Source organism: Callospermophilus lateralis, chromosome 7, assembly GCF_048772815.1.
Source record: "Callospermophilus lateralis isolate mCalLat2 chromosome 7, mCalLat2.hap1, whole genome shotgun sequence".
Lineage (NCBI taxonomy): Eukaryota > Metazoa > Chordata > Mammalia > Rodentia > Sciuridae > Callospermophilus > Callospermophilus lateralis.
The window spans coordinates 27,354,196-27,380,880 of record NC_135311.1 but is presented as its reverse complement, the minus strand read 5'-3'; the positions used below and the strand labels follow the sequence as shown (position 1 = coordinate 27,380,880).

The following is a 26,685-nucleotide window of genomic DNA, read 5'->3' as shown; positions in this document are numbered from 1 at the left end:
GCCACCCAGCAATCTTTACCCTCCCAGCTTCTAAAAGTAGCTTCTCGGTCTGGCTTGGGAATGCTCCTGTGGCTCAGGGTCAGACCCAGAGGGGTGCAAGTACAGGTGAGAGCTGAAAGTCTTCTGTCGGGAGCCATGCATGGGCTGTGTGGGTGAGCTGTGTGCATTCAAAGCGTATGAGGGGACTGGCTTGACGTTACTGCCTGCCTGATTGGGCTGTGCCACACAGCACCTGAGATGGGTGTGGCTTTCCAAGATGTCAGTCAATCTGCTGACCTCAAGACATCACCAAGCAAGACTCCACCCTTCGAAACCCAATCTCTTGCCTTATTTGGGTGGAACTTTCTTGAATGTATCTCCTCTAAATAAAAACAGGGGGTTCGGGGTGTGCTGGCTCTCTTGCTCCTACCAGCACTGGAGCTGACCCTTGGGGGTCACTGAGCTGTCCTGCCTTAGAAACTTATGTTCGTGGGCTGCGTGGTTTCTTCTCCGTTTTCATAGCTACCGATACGGCCAGCTCCTTTGAACCCAGCTCAGATGGCCAGTCCGGCCAGCTGGTGATAGTCTCCTCAAACAGGGTCAGAACCCTGCCCACTGGAGATACCGGAGTGAGGAAGATGACAAGAATGACCCTGGGGACTGTCATCTTTCTCCCACAGCCGGCGGCCTGGGACCTGAGGTTTGGGGATGAGTATCCACGGCCTTGTCAAGGTGAACTCTCCCTGTCTCAGCTATTTCCTGGGCAGCCCTAGCACTGGGTACAAAAGCCACAAAGGCCAGTGAAACACTATCTTCGTCCTCACCGAGCTTCATGGGGGAGCATCGTCAGCTTTCTATCACCGCCCCCAAAAGATGTGACAAAATCTACTTCTAAGGAGGAAAGGTGATTTTGGCTCACAGTGTTGGAGTTTTCAGTCCATGGTCAGTGGGCGCTGATGTGTCCGGGTCTGTGTGAGGAAGAGCACCATGCCACAGGGTTCAGGGCTGAGCAAAGCTGTTCACCCCATGGTGACCAGGAAGTGAAAAGAGAGAGACAGGAAGGGGCTGGAGTCCCAATATCTCCTTAAGGACACCACCACCTCAATGACTTAACTTCTCTCCCTAGGCCCCGCCTAAAGGTTCCACCACTTTCCAAAAGTCCCCACAGGCTGGGGACCAAGGCTTCCCACACAGAACTTTGGGGACACGCCAGATCCAAGCTGCAGCAGCAGGTGAGAGCTAGCCAACCTTTTTTCCTGGTGAGATGATCTGGGAGGCGCTGTGTTTCAGATTTAGATTTTAAATGTTCTGTCCCATTGTTCTCTTAATTGGTCGCAATGCCCTAGAAAAATGATAATTCTGAAATCAAATTCCATCTGCCAGACTGTTACTTATGCCCATGAGCATCCCAAAAATCTTTGTCAGGCCTGGGGTCCCAGTTCTTGGTTCTTAGAGGTATGGTTCCCATTCAGCCTGAGATTCCAAGCCTGACTGTGGTGCAGGGGTTTGAATGGAAGGAAGCAGAGGAGCAGTTGTCTGGCCTCTGGAAACCCCAAGCATGTGCTCCATTTGCTAATGAAAACCTGTCCCTCCCTGGGTGAGGTAGGGCCTGTGATGGGCTCCCTTGTCTGCTACTCCAGATGAGCCACCTGGACTTCACCAGACTCCCAGATGACAAGACATGACCTCTACCATCTTAATAGGGATCACTATGAAGCACCTGGGGGCTGAAGCCAGAGGCATTCAAGAGCCGTGACGTGTAGGAACCAGTAGGAAGGGGGGTGTTATAGACTGAATTGTGTCCCCTCCCAAATTAATACGCTAAAACTCTTTTTTTTTTTTTTTTAAATTTTTTTTTTAATTTATTTTATTTTATTTTATTTATTTTTTTATTTTTTTATTGGTTCTAAAACTCTAACCCCCCGTGTAGCTTTATTTGGAGAGAGGCCTTTAAAGAGGTAATTAAGCTTAGCTGGAGTCACAAAGGTGAAACCTCATGTGATACACCTGGTCTCCCTATAAGAAGAGGAGGCACCAGGGATGTCACTGTAGAGGACACTATGAGAAGGTGACCAGTTATAAGTCAGGAAGAAGGCCTCACCATAAACCAGCCCTGCTGGCCCCTTGGTCTTGCATTCCGGGCTCTAGAAGCATTGTCTGAGCCATTGGTCTGCGGTATTCTGTGGTGGTGGCCTGAGCAGACCACGCTAGGGTGGCTGGTGAAACAGACAGTGCCAGCCTCTGATCCAAACCTGGGCAGGAGGGTGGGGAGACATGTCATCCCCAGAATATGCCCTTGACGGTTTTGGCAGCTGGGACAACCTTCTCAGGTTGGTTGGTGGGCAGCGGAGGACACCCCTAGCTGGACTCCTGGCCATTGTGGAGGATGTCAGGGTGTGTGTGTGGGGACCCTGCAGGCCTTGACTGCTTTCCTTGAAATAAGATCTGATCCTCCAGGTGGACAATGTTCAGAGGTTCTCTCCTTGGACAGCAGAGGTCGTGCCTCCCAGGCAGAGGCTGAATCTTGCAGATATCCCTCTAATGGCTAATGGCTGCTGCCATCATCACTGCGTGATCTAAGGAGCGCTGCTACCTTTAACCCTGTAACTCTCTGACTCCAGTGTGTACAAATCTTACTGTCATTCTCCAATGCATGGGCTCCCCATGACCCAAAGGAAGATAACTAGAGCAACGTATTCCCAGATGGTTAGGCATAAGAGCTATGGTGTTGACACAATCAGTCTCCTGGCTGACTTCTTTTTTTGTGGGGAGGGTATTGGGGATTGAACTCAGGGACACTCGACCACTGAGCCACATACCCAGCCCTATTTTGTGTTTTATCTAGATACAGGGTCTCACTGAGTTACTTTGCACCTCACTGTTGCTGAGGCTGACTTTGAATCTGACTTGCAATCCTCCTCTCTCAGACTCCTGAGCCATTGCGATTACAGGCATGTACCACCGCGCCCAGCCTGGCTGATTTCTTTATGACAGACACCATCTGTTTTTTGTTTTTTAAATTATTTTTTAGTACCGGAGATTGAACTCAGGGGTGCTTTACCATTGAGCTACACCCCCAGCCCTTTTTATTTTTATTTTTTTAATTTGGAGACAGGATCTTGCTAAGTTGCTTAAGGCCTTGCTAAGTTGCTGAGGCTGGCCTCAAACATGTGATCCTTCTGCCTCAGACTCCCAACTTGCTGGGGTTAGAGGGATGAGCCACTGTATGCAGCTCATCATCTGTATCTGCTTTCTATTGTTGCTATAACAAACAAATCATCACAAATTTGGTGGCTTAGAAAAATTTATATTTATCATCCTATGGTTTCTGGAGGTTGGAAGTGCAAAATCAGTCTGAGAGGGCCAAACTTCAGGTGTGAGCTAAACTTCAGGTGTGAGCCAGGCTGCGCACCTCATGGAGGCCTCAGGGGGAGGAGTGCCTTTTTGGTTTTTATAGGCGACCTGCATTTGGTGGCCTTTTCTGCTTCTGTGGTGGCATCTTCTGACTCTGCCCTCCAGCCTCCCTCTTGTAAGTTCCCTTGTGATTCCATGGGGCCCACCATGCTGATCTCCTCATCTCCAGTCCTCAGCTTCACCACATCGGCAAAGTCTCTTTGCAAAAGAGAAAGTTTTGCAAAGGGTAAGGTAGGCCAGTCAAAGCATTGGAGTCCTGGCATCTTTGAGGGACCGATATTTAGATGACCACATCTCATGGCCCTTTGTCACCAAGCTCCTGTCCAGGATCCCTCCTTGAGATCCACATCTGAGAGATGGAGGTTCAAGTAGAGACAGGGGCTCTGCCTCCATCTGCCCAACTCCCTCCTCCTGGGACAACAGACTCTAAGAACCCATCCCCTTCAGATCACACCTCGTCCTCACCTTCAGGGGGTGACCGCTCTCTGTGGCTGCTTCAGGTCAAGTTCTTTAGAATTCCACCTGTTGGCCCTGGCATCGGCACTCTTCCAGACCACGGCAGGATGGACTCCTTTCAAAAGCTCAGAGTGCTGAGGACCAAAGCCAAGCCATCAAAGCCAGATGCTCCTCTCCCTCAAGCCCTATCTGCTGCCCCACCTTGCCTCTCCAGTTTTTTACTGAGAATTGTTTCTACAATGGGAGGGAGAATATTTGGCTTTTAGATGTTGATCAGGAAGAGGTCTCCATAGGGGTTGAGGTGAGCAGGAAAGGAACCCTCTGGATTCCTTGAAATATCAGCCCACCTTGGGGGTTCACTTGCTTCCAGATGGGCAGGGACCTTCTGGTCACCAAAGCCAGGAGTCTGGAGAGGACGACGCTGTCTTGACACTGTTTTAGAGATGCTCTGTGCTCACTGTAGGTAGTAATTGTGCAGAACTTGTTTCACTTGGAGATGGTACTGTTCAGATGGAGAAACCAGTTGTGAAGTTCAGATACCTGTGAGAAGGTCAGACTAGGTTCAACGCCAGCCCTGTCACTTAGTAGGCTATGTGACCTTGACCTTTCTGGGCCTCACTTTCACCAGTTATTAAATTGAAACACAAAAAAGCTACATTCAGAGTGTACTCATAAGAAATCAATAAGATGGTGAAGTGAGAGTGTTTTACACAAAGGAATCAGGGGTGAAATTATTACGATAGGAGCTTATGCAAGCTGGGAGGCATTCAACATTTCAGAGGTTGGGAACAAAGGGGACAACTGTACCTCCCTATAGCCCTGGTGACAGAAAACTGGGATGGGTGGCCCAGGGATTGACCCTGCGTGGGGAAACTTATGTTTTCATGTGCAAAGACTCACAGTTCCATTTCTTTGTGCCGGGCTGGGAGCTGAGCTATGGAGAGGTACATGGGGCAGGAACTGAGGGTGACCTCCAGCCAGCAGCCAAAAAAGAACTGTCTCCCTCAGTCCATGGGTTTGGAAGGCCCCCTCCTGCTTGTCAAGCCTTGAGGTGACAGTAGCACTGGCTGCATGAACTGATCTTTGTATGAGCTCTCTCTCTTTCTCTCTTTCTTTTTTCAACGCTGGGAATTGAACTCAGGGGCACTTAACAACTGAACCACATCCCCAGGCCTTTTTTGTATTTTATTTAGAGACAGGGTCTTACTGAGCTGCTTAGGGCCTCGCTTTTGCTGGCTTTGAACTGGCGATCCTTCTTCCTCAGCCTCCCCAAACTGTTGGGATGATAGGTGTGTGCCACTGCGCCTGGCTGTATGAACTATGAACTCTCTTTTGCCTCCTCCTTTTGTTCTTTCATGTCGGACGTATTTGTTAAGCATTTATTATGTACCAGGTACTGTACTAGGGGTCAAAGAATACAGTGTGGCCCTTGAAGGGTTCCCAACGTACAGGTTCCATTCTAGGGTTTCCCAGGTTGTTACTGAGCATGCAACTGTCTAAGGGATCAGGCCACTGTCTGCCTCTGTCTTCTCTGTGCAGCACTTCTTACAGTTTGCTCAGGGGTCTTTCATAGTACGCCGCTTAATTCATGCAATCATCTCGGGGGCTTGATTGTTGCTGTTAACAAATGGGGAAACTGAGGCCGACAGAGTTAGAATAATCATCTAAGGCTGTGAAGCCTCTCCGGGCAAAGGAGACGTGAACTTTTCCCACAGGGTGGGTAGTTATTCTCAACCGGCTGACGGGGAGGTAGAAATGCTGTAGGGGACTAGGGTTCCTTAGACAGGGAGGTCTGATGTCTTCAGCGGGCCTCCTGCCACACTGGTGTCTGGCCAGGCTGCCTGTCCTAGTTCTAGTTCTGGACTTGGAATTCAAAGCAGCCCACTGATCCAAAGCATCAAGAATCAATTTAAGATTTAAACAAGATGCCAATGTAAAAGAGACTTCCTGTCTCCCAGGGTGGCAGACTTACTCAGGGTTCCAGCCGAGTCCTTTTCGGAGATGGGTCCATTTGTCAAACACGTGTCCTGAAGCAACAGGGGGAAGGCCAAGGCCCTGGGGTTGGGGGAGGGTGAGTGTGGTGGGGATGGGGTGACCGGCAGGGGCTGAGTTCTTGAATTCAGGGGTCCTTTCCTGAGAGTGTGGGACAGGAAAGGGGGGCATCAAGAAACACGAAAACATGACTCAAGAGTTGGATGAAAGCAGTTTAATTTTATAAATCACTAGTGGGAGCTGTTTCCAGCACCTACCTGGTGCTCGCTTGATTGAGACCCACCAGCCTCTTTGACAGGAGACAGGAGGGGAAGGGGCCCCTCCCTCTGGGGACTTGCAAAGCCGCTGGCACCCTTCCCACGGCCTCTCCCCCCTTCCCACCCACTCTCCCTGTCACATCCTTCCCTCTCTCCTCACCCCTGGAAGCTTGGGAGGCAGCAGAGAGAAGGCAGGGGAGGTCAGGTTTGCTGGTTGGGACCCTTTCTCCCACTCTGCCTCCCGGCCTCTGTGGTGGGGAGCCCTCTGGCCCCATGGCTGGTGATGGGCTCTATGAGCCAGGGAACATGATGTTGTGGGTGCCCACATAGGCTCTGGAATCAGGGCCAGGGACTGCTGCTTTTCCTAGCTGTGTGACTGTGCGTATGTCATTTAACCTCTCCGAACCTTTTTTTTTTTCTTTTTTTTCCCATTTGTAAAGGAAAGATGATTTGTGTACCCCCCCCCCCCATCTAAAAAAAGGTATGTTGGAATCCTAACCTCCTCTCTCAGAATCTGATCTCATCTGGAGGCAAGGTGTTCACAGAGGTGACCAAGTTAAAAGGAGGTCATTAGGGTGGGCCCTAATCCAATATGTTTGGTGTCCTTCAAAAAATGGAAATTTGTGCGTGTGGGTGGCACACGCCTATGATCTTAGCTATCCAAAAGTCTGAGGCAGGAGGATCTCAAGTTTGAGACCAGACTAGGCAGTTGAGCAAGATCCTGTCTCAAAATAAAAAGGGCTGAGAGTATGGCTCAGTGATATAGCACCCTGGTTTCAATTCCTGGTATATATATATATATATATATATATATATGACACAGACACATAAAGAGGCAAGACCATGTGAAGATATGAAGAAAGAAGATGGTCTTCTATAGGACAAGAAAGCAACCTTGCTGGCCACTTCATCTTGGCCTTGTGTCCCTCCGAACAAAGAGACAGAACATTCTGTTCATTAAGCCCTGCCTCCCCCTGGACCCTATCTTGTGGCCCTTGTTATAGCACCCCTGGCCGACAGACACCAACACCTTCAGCAGGTGCAGAGCAAACATGGGTCCCTAGGGAAGACTCATGTCTCCCTCTTCTGCCCTGCCCCCATTTTTAATGAGAGCTGTGCTTGGCCAGACCTCAGGGCGGGCAGCTGTGGTGTCAGGGCAGGCCACCGGGAGAGATGGGCAGTCACTGGGCTCTTTAGAATGGTTTTATCAGCTCTGAAACAGGGCAAATACCCAAAGCTTCTTGAGTGAGGTGCAGGGTTATTGCGAGGTTCCCGTGAGATAAGAATGACTGTGGGATTGTTGTCTCAACCCCACAGGATTAATGATGGCTGGGGTCAATGCTGTCCTAGGAGGGAATTGTGAGAATGACAGAAGTGTCTCAGGGGAGCTTGGAGGTAGACATTCCTGCTTCATGGGGGAAATTAGATACTGTCCTGCGGGGCTCACAGCGGTGGGAGCTCAGTGGGCATGCTCAGCTAGTACTACCCTACCCTGAGTTCAAGTGGCAATGGGGAGTCTGCTTACACTTTGAACCCTTTTCTGAGATTCCGTATGTGGGAAAACTACTAGTTAGTGCCCATTCTATGAAAGGGGGTTTGTATTTGACATCTGTGCTAGTCAGCTTTTTGTTACTATAACAAAATACCACAGACAACCAATTTAAAATGGGAAAATGTGTATTCTGGCTCACTGTTTTGGCAGGTTCATCCATAAATGATTTGCCCCATTGCTTTTGGGCCTGTGGCAGCACAGTATGTCCCGGTGGGAGCCTATGGTAGAGGAAGCCCGTTTACCTCTTGGCCAGGTGAGAAAGAGAGAGAGGAGGAGATGGGTGTCCTGCTATCCCCTCTGCAAGCACATCTCCAGTGATCTAAACCCTCCAGTAAACCACACCTCCGAAGTTTCCATCAACTCTCAATAGTGCTAACCTGAGGACCAAGCCTTTAATATATGGGCCTTTGAAGGCCATTTCAGATCCAAATGGCTCATTTAATTTTCTTGACAACTCAAATGGATATGCATAATGAATCCCAACACAGGTGAAAGAATGAATCTCAGAGAATTTATGTAACTTGATTGCGGTCACATGGCAAGGCTGGAGTCTGAACCCAGTCCTTCAATACAAGGCAAGTAAAGCCTTACAAGTCTCCTTCCTTCAACGTGCTGCCTCTACGGACTCAACAGTGTCTCCTGCTTGTGCCTCCTTAGCAAATAAAGCATTCCACGTTTTATTAAAAAAACACCACCTGTCATTACAATAGTCTTTTATAGATGATGCTTTAAAGCAGATTTTAAGAAACTTCAAGACATCTGGACACATCTTTTCAAGAAATCATTTTTGGTTGTAGTTTTTTTCCTCCTCCATCTGGCTTCAAAGAGAAGGTGGTAGTCTTTGCTCTTTCTACTCGTTGAAACTATTTATAAAAGCCCTTCCGTTTTCAACATGGTTGACTCCAGGGGTCCCTGGCCAGAAGCCTTCTCTTCTCACTCCGTCTCTGTGATTCCAAAGAAGAGAAGCTGCACAGGGCCTAGCCTCTTTCTCTGCCCCCATGTAGCAAAGTCCACACTTTCCAGCGAATCTCTGGGCAATGCGGTGGGGCTTTCCCCTTTCCCATTCAAACGACTTGGCATTTTATTCTCCAGGACAACCAGGGAGCATCTTTCTCCCTTGTCTCTGCCAACAGAACTCCTTCTCTGACTTGCATTTGTGCCCAACACTGAACTGACTTCCCTCCTGGGCTTCAGGGTCTTCTCCGGTGAAAGTGACCATGTTTCTTCCAGCGAGGAGAACATGGGGGCAGAAAACCAGCTCCTTTCCTTACACTTTTGCTGCTTGTCCTCTTGGGCCAGAGGACAGGCCCAGGCAAGGCCAGTTTCCCTGTTGAGCGGGCAGGCAAGGAACAGGAGGTTGGCTGGCTTGCTGATAACTCCTGGTGGGGAGGATCAGGAAAGGGAAGGGGTTGTGCTTAGGCACAGGCCTCTGGCCCACCCACAGTGAGGTCTGGGTTTCCTGCCCTTCTGTAAAGCCAATTTGCATTCATCAAGAGCACAGCAGAGACACACCTCTCCTCTCGACTCTGTAACTCCAGAGACTATTGGGCGGGCATTTGACCGTAGCAGGAACTTGATGAATGTTTGAGGAAATAGTGAAGGTGCCATTTACACCCCTTGGAAAATTAGTCACTGGACACACAGGGAGTGTGCATTATCTTTTCCTGCTTGGAATCTCAGAAAAAAAAAAAACAAAACAAAACAGAGAATCCAGGGCCGCCACAGAAAATTTCTGTGCCAAGAAGTTACTTCAGCCTAAACTCTGCAGGTAGATGGCTCATAATGAATACCAATTTGGGAGGTGTGTGTGGGGGGGCAGGTTCTCTCAGACTGGGCCCTCTTATGCCTCTGTTCACGGGATCACCCTTCCATTCTCTTCCACCTTTTCTCCTTTCATTTGCTGAGCCTCTGTTATAGACCAGACAGTATCCTGGGGTGGTAACAGTCAAAGGGCACGGCCCCTGAAGGATTTCCAAGTCACCGGTAGGTTTAGGACCTTGGATCTACCATGTAAGAAGAGGTGAGGTCAAGTCACTTTCTTCCTCTTGTCCTGCTTCGTGTAGCACCTTTTACAGTTTGTGGAGGAACCTCACTTATTATCCTATTTAATTCTCAAAATCATCCTGGGAGCCTGGTGCTACTTATTATTCATTATTCATAGTTAATATTTCCATCAACAATGGTACAGTAGGGTACATGAGGGAGGGACATGGGATATGTTTGTCAGTGTGGGAGTGGGGTGCTCAGCCACGGCCCCTGTGGTTCAGGGGAGCACAAGATCCACCCAGGATTCATTCCTAAGGAGGATGTCTGCTTCTCCCCAAGCCTCTGACTGACACCTCAGCCATGGGGGTGAAATAGCATTCATTATCTCGTGACATTTCTCAGACAGCCTTTTACCTCCACTTCCCCTGAGATGTGATAACAAAAGTTTGTCTGATCTTCCTTTTTCCCATCTCCCCGGCTCCCAGCCACCCCCGGTTCCTTTTCATCTCTGTGTCTGAGGGCAAGCGGGTCTGGTGTCTCTAAGGATGTGTCCCAGGGAGCAAGCACAGCGGCCCCTGGGGAGACCAGGCTCTCTTTCTTCCTCTCACTTCAAAGGGCCTTTGGAGCACTGCACTCCTGGGGCAGGCAGGGTGTGTTTTATTTGTCAGGAGGCTGAAATCAGTTGCTAGTAGGGCAGGGACACCTTGGATGTCTCCTTCCCTTCCCCATCCCCAGGCCCCCATAAGGAGGGAGAAGCCCAGGGCATGGGTTCCTGGGACTGGGCTGAGGTGGAGAGGGGCTGACCAGGGTGCCTGGGCTGGGGACAGAGCCAGGGTGTGTGGGAAGGGATTCAGATTTCCTGTTCAGATCAGCTGTCTTTTTTGTGGGGTGGGGAGGTACCATGGATTGAACTCAGGGGCACTCGACCACTGAGCCACATCCCCGGCCTTATTTTGTATTTTATTGAGAGACAGGGTCTCACTGAGTTGCTTAGTGCCCTGCTTGTGCTGAGGCTGGGTTTGAACTCGCAATCTTTCTGCCGCAGCCTCCAGAGCTGCTGGGATTACAGGTGTGTGCCCCTGCGCCCGGCTCAGAGCAGCTGTTGTGGGAAGCTATTCCCTGAGCAGGAGAGGGACACCCCAGGGGGCTGTTGCTGCTTCTTCCTCCCTTACAAAAACCCCCTCCTCACTACTCAGATAGATGTTTGGTCTGATCTCAGTAACTCATCCAATACATCAATGCTGCAAATATAGGATCCATGGTCCTCTGAGATGCATGTCCTGGCTTCAGACACACAAACCTAACCTCCCTGGATGGTTTGTCATACCTGGTCACACCTATCCAGATGTTGACCCCTCTGGAATTGGCAGATGGGTCAGGGACACAAGAGAGCAGAGAGGTAGTGACCTGCAGAGCAACCTCTGCTGCTATGGCCACCTAGGCAGGCACATCTTCCCATTTCCCAATGGAAGTTAGAAATATGTTTTTTTTAAACATTTTTCTATTATGAAAAATTTTCAGACATAAAAATAGAATAGTAAAATGAGCCCCCATAGACCCACTACCTGGGTTCAAATATTATCAAGATTTTGCTGCCCTTATTTAATCTATTCTGTTAATTTTTTTTTTAAATGTGAAATCTCCAAAATTAGATGTTGGCTTGCAGTTTGGGAAAGCATATGTGTACCAAATAATGGTTTCCGTGAGTCAGCTTCATATCGAGGGTCGTGGGATTCTGTTCAGAGAAACCGGGCTGCTCCTGCTGGCTGGGAGTATGCCGGGGCTCTGGGCCAGGCCTCCCTGTGCTCCTGTCCCAGCTGCACCCCAAGCAGCTCATAACTACTCCAAGGGTCACCTGCATCTCCCTTGCATCGAAGGATGTCAGGCTTCAGCCTGTGGGTCTAGGATTTAGGTTATAGTACATGTACATAGATAGGAAGAAATCTCACCAGGCCTCTAGCGTGGCTTAGTTTGGTCTCTGTAGTATAATTGGGAAGGGGAATTTCAAGGGACAATTCATTAATTCAACAGATTTTTAGTGAACACTTACTAAGTGCTGTGATAGACACTCTGTATACAGCAGTAGACTAAGACAAGAATGTCTGTCTTTTGAAGTGGACATTTTTTGCGAGGAATTATAGATAAAATATAAAGGCTATTATATGTGTGTGTTTATTTATGTGTGAGTGTATGTATATATATTTCTATTTCTTCCCTTTTGGTTAGGTGGTCATAAGGCTGTGAACAGGCTGCCATTCTCCCTGCCCCATGGAGAAGGCCTTCCTCAAGGGCCCAGGGGCTGTGCAGCAGAGACAAGTGTGGGACAGAGGTGACAAGAGCTCTGAAGGTGGAGTGTGATTGCAGACAGAGCTGCCCCACATGGTCTGCCTCCTGCATTTCTCAGTCACATGAGCCCACACGATCCTCTCTTCTGGTTCAGTTTGAATTGGGTTCTTGCACCTGCCACAGAGTGTCCTGCCTGACACATCCCTGCACCAGCGTGTGTCTCCTCACTGAGTGTCTGAGCTAGTTGTAGAGAAGGAGCTGGGTGAGGGGTGGCCAGCCCATCAGGGGGCAGCTGCTAACCAGCCTATGAGCAGGGCAGCGCAGCCCTGTGTGTGAGGTGGTTGGCAGGGGTGGGGACGTGTCCACTGTGCCAGGCCACGCTGGGCCTGTGTTAGTGGATACTCCCAGAGGTCCTGCAGGGCCTTCTTATGCAGTCAAGTGGCTGAGCTGCTTTAAGTGGTCTCAGTACAGATGTAGATCAGGAGAGGCCAGGGCAGTGATGGGACCTCAATCCCGCCTCCCTGATGTCCCCGAATCTCAGGAAGGGATGCTGGCCTAGATTATGGTATTTTGAGTTAGACTTTGAGTGACAAAGACTTGAGGGTAACAAGATAAGTGTTAGGTTCTTGACCAAGAAGGTGGGCAGATGGGGCAATTAGGGTGCCGTCTGCATCTGATTGTACCCATTCTGTGCTCCCTTCATTGGGGGTGCTTAGAGTGACCCCCTCATAGTGTGCCACAGAGGAATATGTCTTTACTTTTTTTTTTTTTTTTTTCTGGTACCAAGGATTGAACCCAGAGGCACTCAACCACTGAGCCACGTCCCCAGCCCTTTTTATTTTTAAATTTTAAGACAGGGTCTTGCTAAATTGCTGAGGGCCTCACTAAATTGCTGCAGCTGGCTTTGAACTTGTGACCCTCCTGCCTCAGCCTACCGAGCCACTGGGATTATAGGCGTGCGCCATTGCGCCCAGCTTGTCTTCACTTTTTGAAGCTTAGGTTTTCATATCTGTTAATTACATGAAAACAACACCCACCTTCTAGTGTTATCAAGGTCTGACTAGTTATGCAAAGGCAGTTCTTGACTCATGTGGGCAGTGTTAGTTTGTCCAAAAGGAAAGCATTTAAAGAAGAATAATAAATTCTGATGTGAGGTGCTTGATGGCCATGCATTGCTTTTGGCAGTCCTCTATCAGAATCAGGGAAACAGGAAGTCACTAGGGACCTGCCTCAGCTAGGGCCAGTCCTAAGCGGCTACTTTGGAGGCCCATGAAGGCCCTGAGAGGCCAGACAACCAGGAGGCCTTGGGGGCCAGCTTCTTCTGGAGTGGGAGGGGTGAGAACATTGCCATGTGTGCTCTGAGGTAGGGCTTTTTTTTTTTTTTTTTCCTTTTTAAATCTCCATTTTCCACTTAAGGAAACTGAGGTTCATTGAGGCCAAAGTTATATAATTAGAAAGAACTCAGCCAGGTCCTTTGATTCCAAGTCTAGAGGGGCTTCCACTCAAAAACCCTTAAGTTTTCAAAAATGCTTCATGGTTTATAAAGCACTTTTTAAAGAAAATGATGAATAAACACAACTGTTAGTCCTGACTTACACAATTTTTTTTGCAAAGACAGAGGCATAAAGTGGAGGAAAAGAAAACACGAGACTTGGAAGCCCTTTGCAAAATGAACCACACTCAGAAAGGGTTCTTGTTTCTCTGACGTTGTTTGCTTATTTTTACTATGAAAATTAAGAGAACCTTTGTCCTTTAGGCGTCCTCCTACAGTGACTAAGAAGTATCTGCCACACAGGAGGAGCTCTGTAAATATCCACTCACAGAGTACAATCCTCAGGCCCAGCTCCCCTCTCCCAGAGGCAGGGTCTTCTGAGCCTGGTTACTGACAAATCCTTCCCTCCCCGAGTTGGTAGTGGGACTTCCCACCCCACCCCTACCCCTGCCCCTTCCTTTTGAACTTGAAACATTAGATCTACCTAGGCTTTGAGCCTGCTGGCCTTAAGACAGGAACCATACCGGCAGCTCTCCTGAGTCTCCAACTTGCTACTTAATTCTGCAGAGCTCAGGACTTGCCTGGCTCCATAATTGCATGAGCCAGTTCCTTATAATAAACTGATACATATTTATCTGTGTGTGTATGTGTGTGTGTGTGTGTGTGTGTGTGTGTGTGTGCGCGCAGGTACGTGTGTTTATAGAGTAGTCCTGTCTGATGTGTGGTTTTGCTTTCTGCAGTTTCAGTTAATCTCCTAGTCCACCACAGTCTGAAAATATGAAATGGAAAATTCCAGAAATAAACAATCATAAGTTGTTTTTTTCTTTTTTTTTTTTTTAATATGATACTGGGGTTTGAACTCAGGGCCTTTCACATGCCAGGCAAGGGCGTTGCCACTGAGCTCCAGTTCTACCTCACAATTCATAAGTTTTTAATAACTTTATGAGTTTTTAATAACATTATAGAATATTCTTCAATTGTCCTATTTTATTATTAGTTATTATTGTTAATCTCTTACTGTGCCTAATTTATGAATTATACTTTATCATAAATATGTGTGTGTAGGAAAAAGCATGGAATATATTGGGTGTGGCAGTATCTACAGTTTTTAGGCATTCTCTGGGGGGGTCTTGGAACGTATCCCCTGCAAATAAGGGGGGATACTGTACACATAAATCCTTATATAGCTAAGTTTATATATAAATTTTTATATTCATATGAATATTCACACACACACACACACACACACACACACACACACACACACACTGTTGATTCTGATTCTCTGGAGAACCCTGATGTGGTTGTGGGTCAGAGCTATGTAGTGACCTATGGGCCATGGGCATCGTGCTGGTGTTGACTTACTTTTCTGGTGTAGCGTGGTGTGAGATTGGGCCCTAGGGAGACACAGGGCCCCCTCACGTGAGAGATGGGTGGGGAGGGACAGAGTGGAGGCTTCTCTCCCTGTCCTTTGGGGACTCCCAGTTCCACTCCCTCATCCTGGGAGCTTGGTGGGCTGGTCATCTCCTCTCCCAGGAGGGCCCTTTCTCTGGTCAGCCCGCCACAACCATACCTCCTTTGTAAACCTGGCCTCTGGGTACGTGTCTCAGGCCTGCTCTTCCCTCCCCAGCTGCCTCTTAGGCTACTGGCCAATTCCTGCAGACTCGGCGGGAACTGAACCACGAGGCAGTTAGGTTCCTGTTTTCCTGGAGCCGTCTTCTGGGCCTCACCTTCTTCCACTTAGGATCCACGGTCTTTGTGTTGACCCCTGGGGATGACCAGATGAGGTGGGTGCGGTGGCACAGGCCTGTGATCTCAGTGGCTTGGGAGGCTGAGGCAGGAGAATTGGGAGTTCAAAGCCAGCCTCAGCAAAAGTGAGGTGCTAAGCAACTCAGGGAGACCCTGTGTTTGAACAAAATACAAAATAGGACTGGGGACGTGGCTCAGTGGTCGAGTGCCCCAGAGCTCAATCCCTGCTTATCCACCCCTGCTTAAAAAAAAGAACATAGGGATGCTTCTTGTTCATTGTCCAAGAGACCCAGACAGGTCCTGCCTCCCCAGGTTGTGCTTAGGTCCCAGGCCCTGGAGGGAAGAATGTCCCTGTCCAGAGTTTTGAAAGTCAGACCTCTCCAACTCCTCTCACCTTCCTCTCAATTCTGTCACGCCCTCTTCATTAGTGGAAAGAACAGTAGATTCAGAGGTGGGGCATTTGACAGCATTGACTGTCATTGCTTCTGAATGACAGGAGCTTAGTTGTAAGTTGCTGATCCCTGATTGGTTTATCCGCAGGGAATAACAGTCAAATCCATTGCCCTGGTCATACTGAGATGCAGTGACATGTGTTGGTGAATGGGCTATGGAAAATTTAGGCAATGCTGTACAAGTATAAGGGATTGCCATTAATTATTATTATTAAACAACTCAAGTCTCAGTTCTTATTGCTGATAGCAACTCTGGCCTCTTAATATGCTTCTTCTGAGGAAGACAAAACCCAGTACTTCTGAGTCTTTAATGTGCAAATAAATAAACTGGGATCTTGTTAAAAGTGTAGATTGTGGTTCAGTAGGTCTGGGCATCCTGGATTCTGGTTTTCATGCTCCCAGGTGATGTCAACACTCCAAACTACTCCACAGGAAAGGCCCTGAAAGGTTTATAATAAGCTGAGAAGAAACAGCTTAGGAAATACAGCAGAAATATGGATTTATTAAAGCAGTATGCAGCCAAAGATGGCCTGCTGGTTACAAAAGATACACTTTGGTCTTTGGAAATACAGAAGATGAGAGGACAGAGAGCGAGAGAAAGCAACTCTGGGACTCAGGAGACCCTGGACTGATCACTTCCTGGACTTCTCTGAGGAGCAGCCACCGTTGGTCTTATTAAGAGAGTCGGTGCTGCCTGTTCTTGAGCCCACACTGTTGAGGATTTTGTCAATCTCTCCTGGGATGTTTTGCTTCTCTTCATTCTCAGTCTCTCGGTGGTAGAAGTAGTTGAAGTTGGAGACGATGACAGGCACAGGGAGGGCAATGGTGAGGACCCCGGCAATGGCACACAGAGTACCCACAATTTTTCCCCCTGGGGTGGTCGGGCACATGTCTCCATAGCCTACAGTTGTCATGGTGACCACCGCCCACCAGAAGCCATCGGGAATGCTGGAGAAATGGGACTCTGGCTCATCTACCTCAGCAAAGTAGACGGCACTGGAGAAAAGGATGACCCCAATAAAGAGGAAGAAGATGAGCAGCCCCAACTCCCGCATGGAAGCCTTCAGCGTCTGCCCCAGGATCTGCAGCCCCTTGGAGTGGCGGGAGAGCTTGAAGATGCGGAAGACCCTCACCAGGCGGATGATCCTCAGGATGGCCAGGGACATGTTTTGCTGGTTGCTTGGCTCCGTCTCCTGGACCAACTCCGTGATGAGAGATGCAAAATAGGGGATGATGGAGATGATGTCGATGATGTTCATGATGTTCCTGAAGAAGTCCGTCTTGCTGGGGCAGACCATGAACCGAAGCACCAACTCGAAGGTGAACCACATGATGCAGGTGGACTCCACCATGAAGAAAGGGTCAGAGAACATGGTCTGGGAGAGGTCTGTCTTGTTTGCATGGAGACTGGGGTCCCTGACCACCTTCAGCTCCCTGTCCTCCCGGAACTCCGGTAGTGTCTCCAGGCAGAAGATGGTGATGGAGATCACCACGACCAACACCGAGACCACGGCCACCCCACGGGCCGCACTGGAGCTCTCAGGGTACTCAAAGAGGAGCCAGAACTGCCGGTGGAATTCATTGGTGGGGAGAGGTGTGTCAGGGTCTTTGATGAAGCCTTCGTCCTCCCGGAACTGGTCCATGGCCTCGCTACCCAGCTCATAGAAGGAGATCTCATCAGCAAAGACATCAATAGGGACATTGGCTGGCCGCCGGATTTTCCCACCAGATTGGTAATAATACAGGATCCCATCAAAACTTGGCCGGTTCCGGTCAAAGAAATACTCATTTCTCATAGAATCAAAGAACTGCATCCTTTTCTCCCGGTCTCCCAGGAGCGTCTCTGGGAACTGATTGAGGGTTCGGAGCTGGGTCTCAAACCTCAGCCCAGCGATATTAATGATCACCCGCTGGTTTCCTTCATTCCAGACCACTGGCTCAGGCCCTGGGGGATCGGCATAGTCTCCCGGGAGCTTGGAGAAGGTGGTCTCGTGGTTGGTGCTATCGTTGATGAGGATCTTCCAGTTGGAAAAGGGGCTGCTCCCAGGGCGGCCTTTTGGATTGGACGGATCAAAGTCTGTAGCATAGCCTGGCTCTTCCTGGATTTCATCTGAGTTATCAAAATTGACCAGAGCAACTTCCATTTCTTTCCAGCCACAAACATCCATTCTAGGGGGATCAGGGGAGCAGCATGAAGACCCTCGGTCCTCGCTGCCCGCCGTGAGCTGTGGAGAAGAAGAAATGCATTATATACGGGCCAGGGTAGGATACAGCTGGCTCTTGATTACTGATGTTAGATATACCAATGGATCAAGCAATGACTTATTTTTTGCTTGAGAAGATCGCTTTGGCGATAGTCTTCCCTTGAAATCAATTTGCACCCCCTGAATTTACACATGCTAATACCTACTAGAAATTGCAAAGAGGGCCCCTAGAGGACAGGGACAAACTTTTCCCAGCAAAGGAGTGTCACTGTATATGTTGGCAGAGAGGAGTCATAATAAAAGAGGAAAGTTACTATTTCATGATAATAAAAAGGACAATTTTGTATGTGTGAAGACTTGAAGTTCACCCAACATTTCCACTCTTATTCTCCTTAGCTCTTTTCTTTCACCCCCAACATCCAGTCCCTTTTGTTTACATTCTTCAAAATTATATCTGGAAGTCTACCATTTCTCGTCACCTCCTCCACCATCTCGTGGACCCAGTGGTGAAGCCTGGGAGTGAGTACGTGAGCCCCGTTGGGATTCTGTTCAGAAGGGAGGATGGAGACTGGAGGAGGGGTCGCCGACTAACACGTCCCCTACAGTACACTCTGAAGAAGCTGTTTGTGTCTTGGGCCCCACATCTGGATATAACTTCTAGAGTGATTTTGAGGGTGCATTAGATGCATATGTTAGACGCTCGGTGGAGGATGACTGTGTTATAGCTGTGGTTTTTGCCAACATCTCCACATCACAGGAACTTTAGAAGCCAACATGCCATTGGAATGTTTTGGCTTGAGTCCAAGGTAGTCACAGAGAATGATTTTGTTTTAGTGATTTTCACTGGGAAGTGACTACATAACTCTGTGTGAGTGTGGGTGTGTTGGGGGCGGGGTCAGGAGAGCATGCTCAGTGGGCTTGGATGGCCACGGATATGGTCTGACATCCCTTCCCCCAGTCCATGCCAGCCTCAGTTTCAACTGGAGAGCACGGAAGCCAGGCAGAGCGGAGCGAGGGGGGGAGGGGCGAGGGACCAAGCTTGAGATGAAAGCCGGAGTGGTCATGGCCTTGGAGTAGTTTCATTTACAGGCGACAAGGATATCTGCAGCACACAGTGCTGTCAGTCTCTTCAAACGGACGCCACCGTCCCTTATCTTTCTGGATGGCAATAATCGTGTGGGGTTAGGAGATGTTATTTCTATCAAGCCACAGAGCCAGGTGACCTTCCCTGGATCACACCGCTCATGCTACAGAGTCCTCACAGAACCCTGACATGGCCTCCTGGTGCAGGGGGGTCCCTGTGTGGAGCTGAGGCCTTGTGGGGAGCTGCGGGCCAGGGCTACAGAATCCTGGGAGCTCAGTGTTCCTTGGTCCCGTGTCCTTTTTTTTTTTTTTTTAGTTCAGGTGTCACATGTTGGGCAATGAGATGAGATTTGGTCAGTCAGAGCAGACTGAGCACCTACCTATTCTATCTCTTAGGAGTGTGTGGCTTGCAAGCTTCATAATGTTACTGAGCTTCTTCTTCCTCTGTTGTGGACTGGGGAAGGGTATACCCACTGCTGAGCATGCTGGGTGCTGGCCTTCCATGGGATGCCCCGTGAGTAGTAGGGTGGTTGGAAAGCAGGGTGAAGAACTCTGAGAACAGAGCCATTTGGCCTGAGTTCAAATCCTGGCTCTGCACATGGTGAGCCTTGGAGAAGTGTTAGCTGCACAGGAGGCTCCATGTGCCCTGCTTATTTTAGTAAATGTGGATCACTATAGACATTGGGGAAAGAGAACCACACCTGGGGACAAAAGACCTATCTTAGAGTTGTATATTTTTGAGTAAATCACTGGATTCTTTATGACCCTTAGTTTTCTGATCTGTGAAATGGGTAAAAAATGGTCACTAAAGGATTATATGGAGAAATAAATAAGGCATTTCACTTTATAGATACTTTGCAAATTTCAAATTATTTTAAAAAGTGCTTGGTAAATTGCAAATCACTTTAAAAGGTAAAGAATTACCCTCCATGCTTCTCTCCCATCTGCTCTACATGTAAACTAATATAACATACTTCTGGGCAGAAAACACATTTCATGTGAAGAATTGGAAGAAGGATTCATTTTGGAGGGTGGGTACAGGAGATTGAACCCAGAGGTGCTTAACCACTGAGCCACATCCCCAGCCCTTTTTTTTTTTGTATTTTATTTTAGAGACAGGGTCTCACTGAGGTGCTTAGAGCCTCACTCAGTTGCTGAGGCTGGCTTTGAACTCACGATCCTCCTGCCTCAGCCTCCTGAGCTGCTGGGACTATAGGCATGTGTCACCCTGCCCTGCTGGGAGGAAGAATTCTCAGCTCACCGTTCTCCCCATCTGTTCTGTCCTGACCTGCCTCCACATCTTTGTTCCTATTTTATTCTGCCTCTTGTAAACTTTTTTTTCTCTTCTCTCTCAATCTTTCCTTCCCATGGAGGACTGACCAGGTCCTACATTGTCCGAGGAGGCCACTCCGGCAGCCCCACTTGGGGAGTCCCCTGATTCCACATTGTGCTCACGCTGCCTTTGTAGATCACTCTTTTTGCACCGGGTTTGGAGTATCCATGTCCATGGGGTCAGCCTGAGCTTCCAAGTTCTCTTGCCAGTTTCCAGGATAATAGGACATCGAGGGAGCTCTGTGGGGGAGTGATGGGGATTCTTCTTGTCTTATAGGGTTTTCCTCTTGCCTTACATAGTCCTGGAGACCAGGGTTCGCCTCGGTACCTGTAGCACCCCAGGGTCTAGTTTGAGTTGACAGATAGGAGGATGGTTGATAGGTAGCAGGGTGGTGGGACAGCCCCGAGTTCAATGTATTCTGTGTGCACAGAGTGATTATTTGGTGAGCATTTCCTCATTCAGCAGGTGAATGAATGAATAAATGAACGAGTAATTGCAAAGTCACGAGGGCAGGGACCATGTCTGTTTTGTGTGCCACTGTGACTCCACAGGCTCTCTGGTGAACGAATGGATGAGTGATGAATGAATAGGATGCAGATAGCGTACCAGGCTCAGGGCCAGGACACCTGCCTCGCCTATGCTGCTTTATGATCACCAACTACTACTACATTACCTCCTCAAGCCTCCGTGTTGTCATCTGTGATAGGAAAATTGGCTGAGTTGGAGAAGCCAGATCAAAACAGATACACATATACAATAATTTCCATGATACAAAAATTCTAGAAAAATACAAATCTAGAATGACAAAAAGCAGGTCAGCAGTTGCCTGGGAATGGGGGCAGGGAGGAGAGGGCAGGATGATAAAGGCTCTCGAGGGAGCTCCGTGGGGGTGATGGTGATTCTTCTTGTTCTATGGGGGTGACGGTTTCATAAGTGTGTACACATGTCGGAATTCAGCAAGTTGCATGCTTTAAATATAGTATGCATTTTATCTCAATCAGGGTATTAAAAAAAAGCAAGGAAGCAAATAAACACAAAGAAATAAAAATGCGCAGTTTGCCAACGATGCTTCGAGATTTTGGTAAGGACTGAAGGAGAAGACATGGGGATGCTTTGTAAGCTGCAGGCTGTTGTGTGTCTTCCTGCGCAGCATTCCCCACAGCACCTAGAACCACACCTGGTCATGCTGCAGGGGCTATACTTCTTTCTGGGCACAACACTATTTGACTATATGTTCTGTGGAGCTTAGCCATCTTTGGTCCTGCAGCATGTGACACAAGGGATCAGGCTGGCTCCTCACTGTCCCAGGGCATCTTACAAGTCCATCTTCTGACCCTTGCTTTCCCCCTTCCCCCAGAGCCAAACAGATTTGCTATGTGGCCTTAGGCATGCTATTGCCACTGGCTCTCTGCTTTCTTCTGCTCTGAGTGGGTCCAAACATCCCTGTCCTCAAGGTACTTAGGGGAAGAATAATATATTTGATGTCGTCTATTGCATATTGCAGTAGGCATGCCGTAGAAGGGAGTGGATCTTCTCTGGGAAGCCTCTTTCATGGCCACCTGGGCTGCCCCTGAGCTCTGTGGCCATGCCTGCTGGCACATGGATACATATGAGACTGTGGTGCAGGGGTCTCTTTCCAGACTAGACAGGGTACTTCCTCTAGGCAGGGCTTTGAGGGCTCTACCATATGCTTCTTCCAGAATAATCCCATGCAGACATCTGTGGTTGGTGCTGGGGCAGTGGATCTGGCTTTGTAAGGTCACAGAGCCACACTGAGCAAGCAGGGCCTGTCCCATGCCCTTTCCCCACAGGTTGCCTTTGGTTGCCTAGCAACTCCAACACCTCCTCCACATTCAGGTGAGGCAGCAGCTGTCACCAAGTCAGAGAGAAGTCAGCCTGCAAAGACGACTGTGCGTACTGAGCCTCAGGGCCCTGAGCCTCAGAGAGGGGGAGTGCAGTGCTGTATCGTGGGCAAGCTCAGATGTCGCAGGGCTGACAGCTGGTGGGGGGACAAGGAGGCCCGCAGGTGAGCCTGGCACCAGATAGGTTCCCACACCCATTACAGAGCGCTTTAGTGGATGGTGGCAAGGCAGGCAGGAGGGAAGAGAGACCGTGGCGCTGCTTGAGGCTGGACAGAAGAGGGCGCTGTTGTCCTGCTGGAAGCGATTCCTGGCCACTTTGTACCCCTTTCTTCCATCTTTGGTATCCCCACCTCTTAGGACCAGCTGGCCTTAGGTCCTGCTGATTCTCCCCAGGGTGATTCTGAAACCCACTTCTTCTCCCCTCTGCTGCTTCTTCAGCCCAGCTCCCTCTCTTCAGCTCAATTGATTCACACTTGATTCATTTAGGAGGCAAAAAAAAAAAAAAAAAAAAAAATTGTAGATATTGTACCTTTGCCAGTGGTTGGGATTATGATATCCCACACTCCAGGAGCCTTGGTTTCCCCAGCTGGGAGACTTAGGTGAGACTTGCTGGTTCTGCCACCCACCCAAGTCATCCGGGTCCCTGTGGAGAGATAATCACGGGCACCTGGCTCTCCTGGCTTTCTGAGTTGAAGGCAGAGGGTGGGATGACAGACTTGGACCTCCGAGCAGCATTCTGCCATAGACCCAAATCCAGTGGGGAGCGTGAAGGCAGGCAGCAGGCTGGGGGTGAGGAGAGGGTGGCCCAGGACCTTAGACCTGTCCCTAGCACCGAGTGGTCCCCCTAGGCATCCTGGCAAAGGATGTAGGCTCTGGGGGGCAGAGCCAAGGTCATCTCTCAATCCTGATGTGGCCACTTACTACCTGCATGGGTGAGGACAGGCTAGTTATGCTCCCTTGACTTAAGTTTCCTCATCTGTAAAGTGGCCTCATTAGTATCAGTCTCACAAGTTTGTGATGAGGAAGTGCTATCCATATGGAAGTTTTGGTAGGTGCTCAGTGAACCCTGATAGCTAGTATCTGCTGGGGCACAGGTCAGGCATCTGTGGGGTTGGCCATTTCTCCTTTCTCTCTCCTGCTACTCGTAAATGGTGTGCTATAACATTGCTGGTGTGGCAGCCGGGCCCTTCGGAGGTCATTCCTTCTCACAAAGAGCCTGGGTGTGCATGGTGTTCAGTGAGGGGAAGACCATGGGGTAGGTGTCCCTGCAGAAACTGGGAATGACTTCTATGGCCTGTTCTAGGCCCCTCTTGTCCTGCTGTGAGAAGCAAGGCGATCACTTCAAGTATCTGCACGCAGCTCACCAGGCTTTCCCACACAGTGTCTGAGCCTCACAGTGCTCCCCAGTGGAGGCAGAGTTACTATCCCCATTTCACAGATGAGGACCCTGAGGTCCAAAAAGCTATGTGAGCAGTCCAAGGTCTTTCAGCTACTATGTTATGAAGTTGTGATTTACACTCTAGTTGCATTTATCATTCTTCCCTTTATCCTCTTGTCCGGCAATAGCAGATCCATGATCTCATGTGATTCTCATGCAGAATCATTCATTCAGCCAGGGGGTGTATCTAGGATGGACACACACACACACACACACACACACACACACACACACAGAGATCTACTTGGACACACACCAACACGGTGATGTGTGCCTTCTCATACAAATAGTCACAGACACATGCATACTGCACATAACATTGCCATGACACCTGAACCCACAGATATGTACTCAGGTGCAAATATGCAGACACAGAAGCAGACTGCCTCATGCACAATCTGCGGTGCGGAAACCACCCACACTGCACAGATGTTTCGGTTCCAGGTGTGCCCTAAAACTCCCTTCTCCCATCTCCTCTTTCTGCCTCTTGGAACAGGAGAATGTTCTGTTGCTTGGAGCAATTGGAGAAGACAAAAGAGGGCTGGAGGGGGCTCAAATGGCTGGTCACGTGGCTCTCTTCCTTGTTAAGAGTGGCGATGGGCACAGCGTGGGCCGTTGGTCTCTTTCCCTGTGGGGACGGCTCAAGGACAAACCTATTTTCCTAAAGGGACGGAATGATGCAGGCAAGAGCTTTTTCATTTAAAACTTAGGCAGCAGCAACAGAGAATGATGGCAGGATAATTCATTCCACAGGAATATAAGGGCTTACAATTTAACTGCTGTTAACCTTGAAGACAGTGCAAGCCCCTACTGACCTTGGGGGAAATACTTTTGCTCAGGTGTCAGCTGGGGGGAAAGTCTCCTGGACCTCTTGATTCTGTACACTTTCCTGTTTGCCCTGCAGAGAATGCATCTGCTTCTGATGATGACGGGGATGGTTTCTAGGTAGCAGGAGAGAGGGCTGAGAAACCACGGGCCTGGGAGTCTGAGGGAACTTTATTCTCTAGTCCCAAAATAGCAGACCCACCACCCATGTGACTCTCATGCAGAATCATTTATTCAGCCAGGGGCTGTGCATGCATACGCACGTACACACAAACACAGACCCTCACACCACCACTTGCATCTTCAAGTGAAGCAGCTTCTGCTCAAGGCTGTCACTTCAATGCCCTTTGGGCTGGCTCTCTGCAGAGTTCTGCCTGTCAGCCATGCCCACGCAGGCCCTGGGGAAGTGTGGAGCCAGGAGGGACACTGCAGGGAGCTGAGTCCAACACCCTCCATACACTCCCATGCCCTGTCCTCAGAAAAGCCCCAGTCCAGCCTGTATCCAGATGCTGTTCCCCAAGAGAACTTGGATGGAAGCCCACAGAATACCCTCACCTTGACTTGGCTGTCAGGCGTAGGGTGCGGAAGGGCAGGTGAGTGATATGTGCCAGGACTTTTGTTTCTGTAAATCCTTTCTTGCAACTCCCCGCAAAGGTGGGTTTGTTTTTAGCCAGCCCCAGGAATATGAGAAAGAAATGCTTTTAGATAAAATTTCAAAATAGGGGACCTTTCTTTTGAACCTAACTACTGCTACCACACTTGCCCCCGCAGCCACCCATTTTCATGAAGCCAGTTTAATTAGCTGGAAAAAGTATGTGGAATCGGTAGACACCGATTCAAGTTTTGCCTGTGCCTCTCCCTAGCTACATAGCATTAGAGGAATCACTTGACTGCCCAAGTTTTAGTTCCTTCATGGTTAAAACAGACACAGAGCACCTGCCCTGCCTGCCCAGCCCTGACACCTGATCCAGTGGGTTCTTAATGAATGAATGGGTCAGAAGTACGTTTAAGATGACAGGTGTCAGCATGTTCACAAACACACACAGGCCTTGGGCCAGATCTGCCGCAGGATGAAGGTCCTTTAGGAACTAAGGCACAAGGGGCCACAGCTCCCTCCGCCCTCCAAGCCTCGTGTTCCTCTCACCTTTATACAACTTCCCAACTTCTAAAGTTTGTTTATGTCCCTGTTTTCATCTGCCCCTCACAACAGACCTGAGATGGACAGACGGCTATTATTGTCCACCTTTTACAGATGGTGGTGAGGGTAGTAAGTGGCACTGCAGGGACCTGAAGCCTAAAACTCACCCTGGGCTGCCAACGGCCTCACTCAAGGCTAGGGATATGCCCTCTAGTCTGCCCTCGGTTTCCCAATAACATGTTGCGAGTTATCATTGATAAATCTACGGAAACCTGCCTTGTCCTCTCCCCTAGTCCTCCCTTCCTCCTCCTGGGTGGCAGCTTATTTAGCAGGGTGGCTATGAGGATGGTGGCGGCCACCAGCAGGCCTAGATTTGCCATCCCCACTCTGACCAGCCAGCCCCTTGGCCCTGTGCTTCAACTGTTCCTCTGTCTGTAAAATGGGGAGCCTGCCTACATGACAGGGCTGTGGCGATAATTAAAGGAGTGACTGTGACACTTTGGACAGTGCCAGACCCCAGGCAGGTACTACGTGAAAATTGGTTCCTCTGTGTGTTGGAGTCGGTGCGTGGCGGTCCCGGGAGGAATACCTTGTCTTGGCCTGGTTTTGAGAGCGTAACTGGGGTCTTTCGTTGCCCTCCTGGGATTATGTGACCTTGCTCTGCCTTTTCCTTCCCCCCAAGGTGTCTCAGTCTGGCTCTTTGCTCAGGAGAAGGCACGTCCCACCAGGTTCCCAAACTGTGGCACCTACCTCCATGAGGTCCCCTGCCCCTGCCTGCCCCTCCCTCTCCTGCTGCTGGCCTGGATTTCTGTAATAGCCACTACCCGCCCTTCCTGTCCCTACATGTGGCTACCAGGGTGCTTCTTCTCACAGCCAGGCTGGATCTGGACACCCCTGCTGGAGGGCTCCAGTGGATCCCTTTACCCAGCCTGTGGCTCCTCCTGGTCCCTTGCTGTGGAGGGACCACAGCCTCTTCCACTCTGTCGCCAGTTCCAGGACTGTGGACACATATGGCACATGTGGTCAGAGGATGGAGGGGAGGGATGAACTGGCTCCTGTTCCAACTGGCAGCAGTCACCCACCGCACCTCTCCCTCGCCTCCCTCTCCTTGGGTGGCCCAGGTCAGGCAAGCAAGCCCCGAAGCTTTGGGTTGTTAGACACTGAACAACAGAATGCCAAACGCTGGC

At 49.4% G+C, this 26,685-nt stretch overlaps 1 protein-coding gene across 1 annotated transcript; it reads right to left on the bottom strand.

The window, feature by feature from the left end:
• Window positions 1–16,247: 16,247 nt before the first annotated feature.
• On the bottom strand, window positions 16,248–17,783 carry Kcna10 (potassium voltage-gated channel subfamily A member 10). The gene has a single exon (XM_077110111.1). The coding sequence runs from the start codon at window positions 17,781–17,783 to the stop codon at window positions 16,248–16,250; it is 1,536 nt and encodes a 511-aa protein (XP_076966226.1).
• Between the last annotated feature and the right edge of the window lie 8,902 nt (window positions 17,784–26,685).